We start from the raw sequence: 14471 nt of genomic DNA, 5'->3' as shown, positions 1-14471 counted from the left end.
ACACCATTGACTTTTAAAAAAAACTTTAACCAGTTGTTTTATTAAAAAATTGTAAATTATCATTTATTTTGTTATGATTTGTTTTATCGTTGTTTGGACATTACTTGAAAATTTACATTTTCGAATAAATACTTTGAAAAAGACGAGTGATCAAAGTTTAAAAAAAATCAACGGCATCATATTTAAGAACGGAGGGAGTATCATTTGACGCAGTGGTGTATTTTCATGTGTACAGATACAAAGGCTGCCTGGTTCATGAAGATAACAGATCATTACAACTTATATATTTTAGATGATGTACAACTTCGAACTGGGACAAAAATATATATATAATCATATCTTCGGTTTGTTTGTAAAAGAAAAGAAAAGAAATGTCATTGTTGTATTTACTGCTGTATATACCATCCTTCTTTTATATATATACTCTCCCGTCCTAAAACAGTATTCGTTTTAGGATGTTAATGGATTCATGTTTTATATATGTGTCTAGATTCATTATCAATTATCAATCATTTGAATATAGATAAAAACAAAAGGCTAAAACAAACATTATATTTGAATAGAGGAGGGGACAGAGCGAGTACATTTTGATACAATGCTAACAAAACAGCGCGCGCAGGGCGCGCGTCAAACACTAGTTTATATTCACTCTGAGCAGCTTTATTATCATCCTGAAGCGCATGCTTTGTCAAACCGTGTGGGTCTCTATGTAAGTGGTTCAATTATTGATATTTCTTTTGAATGAACTATGGTTCAATTACTAAGAGCATGTGGAAATGCAAATTGTTCCAGTACCCTCTGAAAATCCGGTGTCATTTTATTAGAATGGAGAAGTTGTCAATTAACATTCTGAGTTGTGAACAATAACTACAAATTTGGGATGTGTTAGTTTCACCTTTGCCATTTGTTGCTAAAGTCTAGGTAACCTTAATTCTTTATTAGTAGTTGGTCGAGTGAAGTGAACACCTTTGCCATTTGTTGCTTAAGTCTAGGTACCCTTAATTCTTTACCAGTAGTTGGTCGAGTGATTTGACCATCTGTTTTCGCCTCAGACTTAGGGCTGAAGTCCTGACCTGATGTAACCTTCTTGCGTTTTGCAGACTGAGAATCTATCCGTCATACACGCTTTTGATGGCGAATCATTTGAGCGGTGGTACATAAATCAGGAACCTAGGAAGAGGTACCTGTCATCTCTTGTTTTTTCTCTCCCTCTAGTTATGCATGATTGTGAGTATTCAGTAAATGAACAAGGCAAAGGCTATCCTTCATAACCAGTAGCCTGCAAAGAGACTGACTCTATTCTTCTAGAAAAAGAAAGCATTTACATGAACTTTAACTAAAAAGGTAATCTTCTGTATGTCTCTTGTGCTCATTAAATAAATAGAAAATCTTCACTGGGCAATAGCAGAAGTAACTTTGGTATACCAACCAAAAAAGCAGAGTAGAGAGAAACGGCTGCTTTCAGTGATTACATGTGCACCCTGTAGCCCATATCCACAAGCAACCATTCATTTGGTTGCTGGATGGAGGCTATCTGCATGCACAAACTTATAACTTATTATTGCATATGTGAAGAAGTATACTAATCCCCCTTTCCTCCTGGTGCAGGCGTCTTTCAGATGCACACGAGTTGGTGTCATAATTCTATAACATAAAAGGTATTATGCCAATCTGTTTTCCCCCTTTCACCTTTCTGTATGCTACATCAGAATTCTATGTGCCTCACTTGTTATGTAAGACTTATGCTTGCTGAATTAACTAGAGACCACAAGCAACATTTATGGTGTGCAGCAATACTGGGAGCAACAAAGATATCTCCGGAAGAAAATTTGGCTTCAAACCTGGCTAAGACGGGAAATTGAGGCCCTTAGGCCATGTTCGTTTGATCCCAAAACCATAGTGATTGAGGGGGATTGGAAAGAATTGGAGAGGATTTTGACTTGTAGAGGATTTAATCCCCCTCAATCCTTATAGATTGGCACAAGACGAACAGGGCCTTACTCGGGTAAGCCGTTGTTACCTATTAGCACTACAGCTATTGCATAGGTTACAAGAATCATGAGTGCCTTTAGCTACTGGGGTAGGCGACCTAGCTTTTGTTAAGGACGAGAACGTTGAGGTCATAGTCCACCATATTCAGGTGTCATCAGATCCTTCATGAAGAGGCTCGAAAAGGAGCACACGTCGTCAAGGACGACTTCAGCAGAGAAGATGCTGCTAGGCCGTTCCTCCTCGGCCGAACGCGTCGCCGAGGTGGAGGCGAGCTCTTCCTGGCCTCGGATCTCAACATGGAAGCCTACAACAAACTGCGTGTCCAGAGGTTTAGTGAGTCCAGCTCTCATCTAACAAGAGAGCAAGATGCACTGCCTCGCTTGAGGAGCACTACATGTATTTCCTGTGTAACGACACGGACTGTGATGAGATGTAGTAGTGATCTGCGATTTCTTTTTCTTTTTTTGGCAACATGCGTCCTTGTTAATCCCTGGTACTATGCTGCCTTTTTTTAGCCTGGCCCCGATTACTAGAGAGTTCACTATACAACCTAATGATCACATGAAACATACATAGCAGTGGCGAACTTGTTTGATTTTTTTTAATAAAATAGAAAAGAAAAAACTAAGGGATGAACTTCGGATTTGAAGCTGTTGAAGAACAGTAAAACATTGTTATAGGGCACGGATAATAATTGCACTCTCAAAAGGCTCTAATTTCACGCCTAACCGGGTCCAGTCCATTGCAGCTCGCAGTCCGGTTGTTTCCAAACACGGAAAAGGAAAATATGTTGGGCTCGAGGTTAAAGGTCCATGGACTACAAGCAGTGGCCCACGAGAACTCAAGCAGCAGCGCGCACAAGTGCAGAACGCGTTTCGTTCGGTCTCAGGATTTAGCACCACCTCGCCAGGCGAAGGCAGACGCGCCACGAGCTCGCGCTATAAGATGAGCGCTCCGTGCTCCATTGCTCCATACTTACTGGACGGGGTCGACTAGGGATCAAGAAGCCCAGTGGCCTAGGTCAGTGGCCTGCATTGCACATGGCGGGTGCGCTGGCTTACCATCTCCCCAAGTGGGAGAGTGGACGTCATAATTTGTGGTAGAGGGGGTACGCGTTCGCGCGGCCCCTGCCAATTCTGATAAATTTAATTCTGGTCCTTTGGCGTTTGGAAGTTGGGTAGCTTTATTGTTCTCTGCACTGTTTTTAGAGTTTCAAAAGGAGATAAGCTAATCTTAACTTATTGACACCGTAGACGATATTAAATTTGTCCCTTCGATTTTTGGCTGGTAAGATTTTGGGCTTTTGACAGGAGATCCTCATCCTGTTCCTAACTCACCACTAGTATTATATAGACGTACATATGAAAGGCATATTCTTATAGCATTTGCTTATTTGAGACATAAATCTCGGTGTTCTTTTCTATCAATTTAATCAGACTTCAAAAGGTTTGACTAAGATGTTCTTTTCTATCAATTTAATCAGACTCCAAAAGGTTTGACAAGTTCACGTTGGGGCAGCCTGACAGTATTTAGTAAGGCATCAGGTTAAAAATGGATCTCAATAATTCAAATACCATGTCCATCTTTTATCTAAAAAAACTATACCATCTCAATCAAATTATAGCAGTCCAGGTGCAGAACAATCGTATAAAACAGGTATTTGCAGCACAGCATACACAGTCAAATCCAACAAAATGGGTTCTTTGTTACATCATGTCAATGTGCATGTGTGGTGGTTACTGAAGAGCACGCCAGAAATTGCATGCTGGAGCGTAAGAATCATAAGGGTAAATGTCGTTCATGATGCTTTGTAGACAATCTCAACGTGTCTCAGGTTGTCCTGGGAGGAAGAAGGGGGAAGGTAAAAGGTCAGGAGGCCATCCTCTGCAAGAGTGAACTCCACTTCGTGTTCATCAACTCTGCAAAGCTCTGGCCTGGTGTCTGAATACGCCCCAAACCGCCCTGGTCCTCGGCATCTTATATGAACTGTCGTAGCTGAAGAATCTGCAACGCTTGAAATATTGTCAAGTGCACCACCGGAGTTGAACATGTCGATCAGTCCAAGAGGCGCAAACTGGACGACTTCGCTGAAAATCTGGTGCAAGAAGCAAAGAACGTCTGTAAAAACTTAATATTTACAATGTGGAATACATGTAAGAAGGGAGGGAGTGGAAAGTAATCTGAAGTTCTGACCTTTATTGGTGAAATGCTGTAGATCTCACATGTCATAGTAGACAGTGACACCTCCAAACTTTGGTGTTTCTGAAGCCTTGAAAGAGAACCTGGGAGACAAAACAGATGGCTAATCAGTCACTGATAGTATAGTGGTACGATGGGATTGTTAGAAAGAAACAGTCAGCCAACAATATTTACATGAACCGAAAGCATATACTGCAGTCTCCCCATTCCAGTCATCACCAGCTATCTCCTCGAGAGATTCTACGTCGGACGGTGAGAGCTGACCAGTTATGTTTATGTTGGTAGGAACATAAGCAGTTTGTTTAACTGGCCAAACCCACTGTCCAGCTCCCTGACAATTGAACACTCCAATGACACCAGTGAAATTGTTCAAGTTCCATATCTTCATCAGACTGCAGAAGAATTCACAAATTAGCACTCCCTCCGTTTCTTTTTAGTTGTCGCTGAATAGTTTAATTTTGCACTATCCAGCGACAACTAAAACGAAACGGAGGGAGTATGCTATAAGGAACAACTTAGTAGCAAAAGAAAATGTAAATCTATATTCGTGCTCATACCTTTTGCCATCCATGACTGGGTCAGTGAACAGACAATCGCGTGTAGGACGACCAGCATACCTTGCTCTTAGAATCGAACCATCTGGTAGAACAAGCTTTTTTAGAACACTGAAATCATGCACCCCAGGTTTGTCACTGCGTATCACAACAAATTTACATGCATGGTCAATTCCTGTGCTTGGGTTAAAAGTAATCAACCACAAGACCATAAATAGAAGATATATTAAGTAAATGGTCTACACAAAACTACCTGACATAAACACCACCTCCACTCAGGGCTCTAGCTGCTCCGTGGAATTCCGCTGATTCATGCTTGCTCTTCACAAGGAAAACGAAAATTAGCTGCTACTGAAGTATAGAAGTGAGCCTAAACATACTGCCCGAGATGTCGAAATCTCACATGGAACATATCCCAGTCAGGTATGAAGATTTCTCCCAACAATAGGCTATTGAATGCCACAGACGCAATGTGCAGAGTTTGCAGTGTTGGTTCCCGAGGCATGAAATCTTCTGAGGCTCTAGCAACTGCACTCTTCAAGGCACTAGAAAACAACCAAGAATTATATCAGATTCTATCTACACTCATATTTTCCACGGCTAGAAATATGCTACCTTTTTTTTAGATAATGGATACTAGTCCAGCTTCTCCTCGTTTGGAGGATTAGCCAATACACCAAAAGTTTTTACATGAAGTAGTCACACGACTAGCCACATATGGAGGGACAGACCTCCCGAAACACACCATAGAAGACCACGGTTTGATAACCAGAAAAAGACACACAATCCATAGACAAAACTACGAAGCAATTCGATTTGTAAACCTCCATCCATGTTGAGCAAAAATCTGTAGAGCCGTGCACTCTAACCGTCGACAAGCTTCCTTTATTTGGATACCCTCTTCTTGTTTATGAAGAACAGCCCACGTCCTAAACCAATGCGTCGCCCTAAAGAGTACCTGCAAGTATGTTAACATGGGTTTTTTGTCAAAAACTAAATCATTCCTACTTATCCAGATAGCCCAGCATATAGCAGCAACACCTGAAATAATCAAATGTTTAGTTTTCGAAGGCATCCCAAAAAGCCAATTCCCAAAAGCGTGTCTAACTGATCTCGGTTGATTGAAACCCAAACTCCAAAAAACTAACCTCCATATGAACTGAGCATAGTGACAAGCAAAAAACAAGTGTTGAATCGATTCATCCGAGTGACAAAAGGCACACTTTCTATCACCATGCCAATTACGCCTCAGAAGATTATCTTTTGTTAAAACCACCCCTCTAATTAAATACCACATAAATATTTTTATCTTCAAAGGTACCTTCAAAGACCATAGAGTCTTATTATAAGTCACATGATTATTGTTAAGGAGTGCTCTATATATTGACCTGACCGAGAAAAGACCCGTCACAGATAAATCCCATTTGAACATATCATTTTCCCCACATAGCTCAACCTGAGCTACTCTGAGAACCAACAGATGCCATAACCTCAGGTTTTCACCCACCAATGCTCTTTGAAAAGAAACATTAAGCGGAACCGTTTCGAAAACCGACGCTACAGCAGCACTCTTTTTGCGCGCTATATTATACAACGATGGATATTGGGTCATTAAAGGTTGCAACCCCAACCAGCGGTCCTCCCAAAACCTAATCTGAGTCCCGTTTTTCAAGATAAAAGAACCTAAATTTAGGAAGGTGTCCTTCACTTTCATCAAACCTGCCCAGAAATGGGAGTCACCTGGTTTTGAGGTTACTTTTGTGAGCGTGTATCTACTATTTTTTTCTAAGCAAAGTTTGCCACAAACCATCCCCATTCAACAATTTAAACAACCATTTACTAAGCAGACACTTGTTCTGGACGTCTATATTCTGAATACCCAAACCCCCTACTTCTTTTGGCTGGCAAAGAATTTCCCATTTAGCAAGTCTAAGAAATATGCTACCTAAAGATGCTGTCTGAATTGTGACTCATGCAGAAGATTAGGTTGTTTGTTTTGAAGTTCTGGGCAATTGATTTCTCAAGAGCCTGCTGGTACTTTCGAGTTACTGCAACACGACCACCAAATCCGCGTCCAAGAGTTTCCAACACGTTCTGAACATCAACCTTCACGCCATCCACACCCACACTAGAAAGGTAGCTGCGCTGATAATTGTAGAACTCATATATCTTGTCAGGATCAACGATACCCACTCCAAATTTCTCCAAGCTATCCATGGCAATATCCCTCAGATTCGCAACATTACCCCGCGATTGGACTGGATAAACAAGCTTTGGATTATACTTCTTCATCACTTTGGATGTTGCTAAGGTGCCTCCCCAATATCCAAGTAAAGCATGCCACATGTAGACGCACCTATAGTTTTGCACATTGCATCTTAACCATCAAAAAATATAAAGATTCAGTCATCATAGAACAAGTATTCTGAAAAAAAAATTTACTTGACTCCATGTTTTTCTTTTATCGTTTTAACAAGGTCCTCAAGATTCTTGCAGGTTTCCCCCCTGAACTTATGATTCTCCTTCAGATCAGCCAGCCTCTGCGCAAATCTGGCATAATTACAGTATGAATCAGGAACTGGCGCTATGCACACTTTTATGGATTACCAAAGGATGGAACACTAACACAGTCTGCGCACGGAGGGCTTCATCCACTTCCTTGATTTCGTCAACTGTTTCTTGCCAACCATCATCTATAATCAGAAACCTTGGTGGCACACCACCTTCACGCAGACTGTAGGACATGAAATGCATCATTAGTAAGTGATAGCTATGAAAATGAGGCAAAAGATGCTCTTAGTGTGTGTTCCCATTTTCTAGTGAAACATTTGTTCCTACAAACCTTTGAAGGCCCTCCTCAATCCCACTTGGGTTAACAATTAAATTATGTTGTCAGACCATTTTGTCAATCGTACATCTACACATGTACATATTCTTATATATATCTAAACTACTAAATATATTCTAACATATTTTACTTGACCTGTAGGCTTCATCGTGAGTATTTTTTAAGGAATAGATCCTCAATGAAATGGATACCCTTACAGGATGACAATGATCCTCAACGAAATGGATACCCTTACAGGATGGCAGTGATCCTTATTTTTGGAAAAATGTTATTCTCTTTGAATTTCACTATGTGTTCATTGATCATCATTTTGCAGGATGACAATGATGAGTACAACGAAAATAGGAGATCTGATGGAAAATGGGTTGGTTCAAGAAGTCAACTAAATGGAAGTTACTCTGATCATCGAAGTTATAATGGTACCTACTTGCTTACTAGAGAAAATTTCTTTGTGATGCCACGTTTGTTCGTATTTCTTGATTGGATATGGCCCCATATACATGTTTCCTCCGGGTGTTTTGGAATCCTTATCTCCCCTTTTTCCGGTATGTGTAGCAACCCTGTAGTACTAAAGACTGGTGTTATAATCAGCATATGGTTGTTTTGTTAGAAAGTAATATTATGTCAATGAAATTTACTTGAGGAAAGATGCTCTGTTGCACAAATACTTAGGGTTGATTGTGAGGTTTATCTAGGATTTGATGCACCCTCATTACCTGTTACCTACCACATCTCTTTGTTGAAGCTGTCTTAAGGACCTATTGAACGGATATATGTTGTCGATGCTATATGATGATGAACATCTCATCTGTTGCAATGTTCCACCTCCACGGTTTTGTCCCTATCGGCTCTCACGTCACCCCCTCCTCATTCCCCTTCCTGTAGAGCTCCCTTCCCTCCGCATCGCCTTTTTGCTGAGTCTGGTTGGTTGAAAGGATTATGAAAGTAGAATGTGCTTAGGATATCTAATTCTTTCTTCATGTAAGTATTCTTGGAGACCACATTGTCTATTAATTTACTTTTTATGGAGTTCCCTAGTGTGTGGGTTTGAATATGGTGGAAGCTGGACCTGTATTGGTAGCCCCTCAAGTTTCTCTTGCAGTAGACACTACAAATTTCATATTTTGTATAGTCGTTATTACCTAAGCACCAAAGCCCTCCCTCCCATTTGGCGGCATCAGATTCTCAGTCATGCAAGAGCAGATCCTCGGTGACCAACTGAACCAGCTATCCTATCATAGATTATTTGACCCAGGTTGCATACATGGAGTTCCTTCACGGTTCTAGAAAATTAAAATTGTTTTATAATTTGGAATGGAGGAAGTAACAGATAGGAGTATGAATTCACATGGACCACATGATAATTACGTGGGGAGATTTATTGCAAAATTTTGCTTTGGTGTCCATTTATCGTATGTTTTCATAACACTACGGCTGTACAATTTGTTGTCTGAATTGTTTCTATGGAACGTAGTAAGCAACTTGCATTTGAGAAACAATAGGAAATAAAAGAAGAGCATCATCAGTAATTTGATCACCAGCTTACATTTCTATTTGGGTTTTTTCCTCCGTACAGTATAGTCCCCAGTTTGTTTGAAGCAGCTAGCGTTTGAACTCCTTGAGCTTCTTCTTTCTGCATTTCAGGAGCTAGATGGCACCGTGAGGAGGTGGTGTGAAGATAAAAAGCAATTATGTGCCCAGTTTCTGACTGGCCCCATGTTAACTTGATAGCAACAAAAAAAAGTTTGGAACAAGATAGATGTGTATATTAATGTCCACGGACCGTTACCTGATGTCGGATTTCTAGCCAATAATTATTTGCTTCATCTTCATGTATACTCCAGTTCCTAAACTCCCACCTGCATTCCTCACGGCCCAACATTCTTAAATGAGCACAAAGATCATGTTGCACGTCTCTTCAGCTATATTTAAGACCCATTTTACCAGGTCCCATAGACATTGCATTTTCAACAGAACCCTCTCTAATAGTTATGCGGGCTGATTTTGCCCTGCAAGAGGAAAAAACAAAGTTCAGGCGAAAGCCAAGGTACCGCCAACAATTAAATTTGGATGCTCGCTTATCAGGTTTCATTTGGACATGTTGTTAGCTGTGTGAATCCTGAAGTGGTAAGAAAAACAGACAAGACCCGAGGAAAAGCAATAGTAAGTTAAAAAAGAAAAAAACTACAAATTATTGGAAGCACACGTCCTTGAACTAATATTTGTTTTGTAGACAGTTGGTCCAAGTGTCTATATCAATGCCATACTAATTTCTTTCCTAGGACGAAAAAGCAAAAGAAGCTGCTACAAGCAAGATGCATTAAGATTTTAGGGTACACTAATCTCAACTTATTCTACTAGAACAATGTATATGTTCTGATGATTGTATATAATGGTGGTTTGGCATGACATGAATCATAAGGTTCCATTTGATGGATACTCAGGTATCACAGATGCCATAACTATCAGATTTGTTTATACTACAAGCAATTAAGATTCCATTTCAATTTAGGCGTAAATATTTCATAGGTTACTATTCTAATGCAGGCAGCTGCAACTTTGAAAGAAAAACTTAGTTAGTCTTGTTTGAGTTCGGCATAGCATTCGTCCTATGGTTTTTTCATCATTAGTTTATCCTTGCCCACTGGTATTCTTAACCTAATTCCTTCGACCGGTAATACAGAATCACAAAATTTAGGAGAGAGTAACATGTGAGCTAGAATTTTATGGTGACAAACCATACAGTGGGCTTTGTTCACATAATTTAGAACGGTGTGTAGTTAAAGTACTATGTTGGTAGCAATGTGAGAGATGGAAAACAGAACTTGGTTATTTGAGACATCTGCTAGTCGTGACGATGCATGTTTAGTACCATTTGATGCAGTTTAGTACCATTTGAGGATGCATGTTTAGTACAGATACAATACAAGGGTTATTTGCATATTTAGTCTGTTGGTGCCATGACGCATGTTTAGTACCATTTGATGTAGTTTATTACCATTTGATGATGCATGTTTAGTACAGATACAATACAAGGGTTATTTGCATATTTAGTGTGTTGGTGCCTTTTTGGGGCGCCAATCACTGCGTGAGAACCGGCGGCGGTGCCCTCTGCAGAGGTGCGGACGGTCCGCGGCCAGGGGCCGGAAGGTCCGCGACCTAGTACAGGGTCTTGGGCTCCCTGCCTGACGGCCGGACGGTCCGCGCCTATAAGTCGGACGGTCCGCGCGTGCGCAGGGGCGGCGAAGGTCGCCGGCGGCGCCTGGATCTCTCTCCCGGGAGGGACCCCGTCAGGGAGGATAGATCCTAGGTGTTGTCTAGGCTCGATAGACCGACCTAGACTCCTCTAATCGACGTGGAGTCGAAGAGAAGCGGAGAATTTGAGGATTGGAATACTAAATTAGGGCTAAACTAGAACTACTCCTAATGCGTAAGGTAAAAAACGAGAAATAGACTTGATTTGATCGATTGTTGGGGGTTTCAATCGGTCGTAGCCCTTCATCTATATAAAGGGGAGGTCTGGATCCGCTTCAAACGGTTTTCCAAGTTAATCCCGCGGTTTTAGGTAACAAATATCGCGAGAAACTAGGAACCATAACTGTCTCTGCGCACGCGCGGACCGTCAGCGCCACCACCGCGGACAGTCCGGACCGCGGACCGTCTGGCCTCAGGACCGGACCGTCCGCGAGGCCCTTTTTGGTTTCCAACATAGTCCTACCTCCGTTCTTAAATATATGACACCATTGACTTTTAAAAAAAACTTTAACCAGTTGTTTTATTAAAAAATTGTAAATTATCATTTATTTTGTTATGATTTGTTTTATCGTTGTTTGGACATTACTTGAAAATTTACATTTTCGAATAAATACTTTGAAAAAGACGAGTGATCAAAGTTTAAAAAAAATCAACGGCATCATATTTAAGAACGGAGGGAGTATCATTTGACGCAGTGGTGTATTTTCATGTGTACAGATACAAAGGCTGCCTGGTTCATGAAGATAACAGATCATTACAACTTATATATTTTAGATGATGTACAACTTCGAACTGGGACAAAAATATATATATAATCATATCTTCGGTTTGTTTGTAAAAGAAAAGAAAAGAAATGTCATTGTTGTATTTACTGCTGTATATACCATCCTTCTTTTATATATATACTCTCCCGTCCTAAAATAGTATTCGTTTTAGGATGTTAATGGATTCATGTTTTATATATGTGTCTAGATTCATTATCAATTATCAATCATTTGAATATAGATAAAAACAAAAGGCTAAAACAAACATTATATTTGAATAGAGGAGGGGACAGAGCGAGTACATTTTGATACAATGCTAACAAAACAGCGCGCGCAGGGCGCGCGTCAAACACTAGTTTATATTCACTCTGAGCAGCTTTATTATCATCCTGAAGCGCATGCTTTGTCAAACCGTGTGGGTCTCTATGTAAGTGGTTCAATTATTGATATTTCTTTTGAATGAACTATGGTTCAATTACTAAGAGCATGTGGAAATGCAAATTGTTCCAGTACCCTCTGAAAATCCGGTGTCATTTTATTAGAATGGAGAAGTTGTCAATTAACATTCTGAGTTGTGAACAATAACTACAAATTTGGGATGTGTTAGTTTCACCTTTGCCATTTGTTGCTAAAGTCTAGGTAACCTTAATTCTTTATTAGTAGTTGGTCGAGTGAAGTGAACACCTTTGCCATTTGTTGCTTAAGTCTAGGTACCCTTAATTCTTTACCAGTAGTTGGTCGAGTGATTTGACCATCTGTTTTCGCCTCAGACTTAGGGCTGAAGTCCTGACCTGATGTAACCTTCTTGCGTTTTGCAGACTGAGAATCTATCCGTCATACACGCTTTTGATGGCGAATCATTTGAGCGGTGGTACATAAATCAGGAACCTAGGAAGAGGTACCTGTCCTCTCTTGTTTTTTCTCTCCCTCTAGTTATGCATGATTGTGAGTATTCAGTAAATGAACAAGGCAAAGGCTATCCTTCATAACCAGTAGCCTGCAAAGAGACTGACTCTATTCTTCTAGAAAAAGAAAGCATTTACATGAACTTTAACTAAAAAGGTAATCTTCTGTATGTCTCTTGTGCTCATTAAATAAATAGAAAATCTTCACTGGGCAATAGCAGAAGTAACTTTGGTATACCAACCAAAAAAGCAGAGTAGAGAGAAACGGCTGCTTTCAGTGATTACATGTGCACCCTGTAGCCCATATCCACAAGCAACCATTCATTTGGTTGCTGGATGGAGGCTATCTGCATGCACAAACTTATAACTTATTATTGCATATGTGAAGAAGTATACTAATCCCCCTTTCCTCCTGGTGCAGGCGTCTTTCAGATGCACACGAGTTGGTGTCATAATTCTATAACATAAAAGGTATTATGCCAATCTGTTTTCCCCCTTTCACCTTTCTGTATGCTACATCAGAATTCTATGTGCCTCACTTGTTATGTAAGACTTATGCTTGCTGAATTAACTAGAGACCACAAGCAACATTTATGGTGTGCAGCAATACTGGGAGCAACAAAGATATCTCCGGAAGAAAATTTGGCTTCAAACCTGGCTAAGACGGGAAATTGAGGCCCTTAGGCCATGTTCGTTTGATCCCAAAACCATAGTGATTGAGGGGGATTGGAAAGAATTGGAGAGGATTTTGACTTGTAGAGGATTTAATCCCCCTCAATCCTTATAGATTGGCACAAGACGAACAGGGCCTTACTCGGGTAAGCCGTTGTTACCTATTAGCACTACAGCTATTGCATAGGTTACAAGAATCATGAGTGCCTTTAGCTACTGGGGTAGGCGACCTAGCTTTTGTTAAGGACGAGAACGTTGAGGTCATAGTCCACCATATTCAGGTGTCATCAGATCCTTCATGAAGAGGCTCGAAAAGGAGCACACGTCGTCAAGGACGACTTCAGCAGAGAAGATGCTGCTAGGCCGTTCCTCCTCGGCCGAACGCGTCGCCGAGGTGGAGGCGAGCTCTTCCTGGCCTCGGATCTCAACATGGAAGCCTACAACAAACTGCGTGTCCAGAGGTTTAGTGAGTCCAGCTCTCATCTAACAAGAGAGCAAGATGCACTGCCTCGCTTGAGGAGCACTACATGTATTTCCTGTGTAACGACACGGACTGTGATGAGATGTAGTAGTGATCTGCGATTTCTTTTTCTTTTTTTGGCAACATGCGTCCTTGTTAATCCCTGGTACTATGCTGCCTTTTTTTAGCCTGGCCCCGATTACTAGAGAGTTCACTATACAACCTAATGATCACATGAAACATACATAGCAGTGGCGAACTTGTTTGATTTTTTTTAATAAAATAGAAAAGAAAAAACTAAGGGATGAACTTCGGATTTGAAGCTGTTGAAGAACAGTAAAACATTGTTATAGGGCACGGATAATAATTGCACTCTCAAAAGGCTCTAATTTCACGCCTAACCGGGTCCAGTCCATTGCAGCTCGCAGTCCGGTTGTTTCCAAACACGGAAAAGGAAAATATGTTGGGCTCGAGGTTAAAGGTCCATGGACTACAAGCAGTGGCCCACGAGAACTCAAGCAGCAGCGCGCACAAGTGCAGAACGCGTTTCGTTCGGTCTCAGGATTTAGCACCACCTCGCCAGGCGAAGGCAGACGCGCCACGAGCTCGCGCTATAAGATGAGCGCTCCGTGCTCCATTGCTCCATACTTACCTGGACGGGGTCGACTAGGGATCAAGAAGCCCAGTGGCCTAGGTCAGTGGCCTGCATTGCACATGGCGGGTGCGCTGGCTTACCATCTCCCCAAGTGGGAGAGTGGACGTCATAATTTGTGGTAGAGGGGGTACGCGTTCGCGCGGCCCCTGCCAATTCTGATAAATTTA

General features: G+C 41.1%; 1 protein-coding gene, 2 long non-coding RNA genes and 2 other non-coding genes across 5 annotated transcripts; 4 read left to right on the top strand and 1 right to left on the bottom strand.

Moving 5' to 3' along the window:
• Nucleotides 1–1093: 1093 nt before the first annotated feature.
• LOC118476301 (uncharacterized) lies at nt 1094–2526 on the top strand. The gene is made up of 3 exons (XR_004856174.1): nt 1094–1180; nt 1609–1658; nt 1763–2526. It is a non-coding gene; the product is annotated as an uncharacterized lncRNA (long non-coding RNA).
• A 437-nt stretch (nt 2527–2963) lies between these two features.
• On the top strand, nt 2964–3123 carry LOC118476582 (U1 spliceosomal RNA). Its single transcript, XR_004856738.1, has one exon. It is a non-coding gene; the product is annotated as a U1 spliceosomal RNA (small nuclear RNA).
• Nucleotides 3124–3554: 431 nt separating this feature from the next.
• On the bottom strand, nt 3555–7625 carry LOC118476228 (probable galactinol--sucrose galactosyltransferase 2; the record flags this gene model as incomplete). Its single annotated transcript, XM_035965052.1, has 10 exons — nt 3555–4087; nt 4186–4274; nt 4366–4583; nt 4749–4883; nt 4999–5066; nt 5149–5290; nt 6691–7101; nt 7188–7295; nt 7372–7479; nt 7588–7625. Coding segments are annotated over 10 exons (1614 nt in total), but the record flags the coding sequence as incomplete, so codon positions are not given.
• Nucleotides 7626–12423: 4798 nt separating this feature from the next.
• LOC109944494 (uncharacterized) lies at nt 12424–13856 on the top strand. Its single transcript, XR_002267535.1, has 3 exons — nt 12424–12510; nt 12939–12988; nt 13093–13856. It is a non-coding gene; the product is annotated as an uncharacterized lncRNA (long non-coding RNA).
• A 437-nt stretch (nt 13857–14293) lies between these two features.
• Nucleotides 14294–14454, top strand: LOC111590946 (U1 spliceosomal RNA). The gene has a single exon (XR_004856735.1). It is a non-coding gene; the product is annotated as a U1 spliceosomal RNA (small nuclear RNA).
• The last annotated feature ends 17 nt before the right edge of the window (nt 14455–14471 follow it).

The sequence above is a fragment of the Zea mays genome, chromosome 2 (assembly GCF_902167145.1).
Source record: "Zea mays cultivar B73 chromosome 2, Zm-B73-REFERENCE-NAM-5.0, whole genome shotgun sequence".
Taxonomy (NCBI): domain Eukaryota; kingdom Viridiplantae; phylum Streptophyta; class Magnoliopsida; order Poales; family Poaceae; genus Zea; species Zea mays.
The sequence above is the reverse complement of the archived record's forward strand: the minus strand, read 5'-3'. Positions and strand labels throughout refer to the sequence as shown.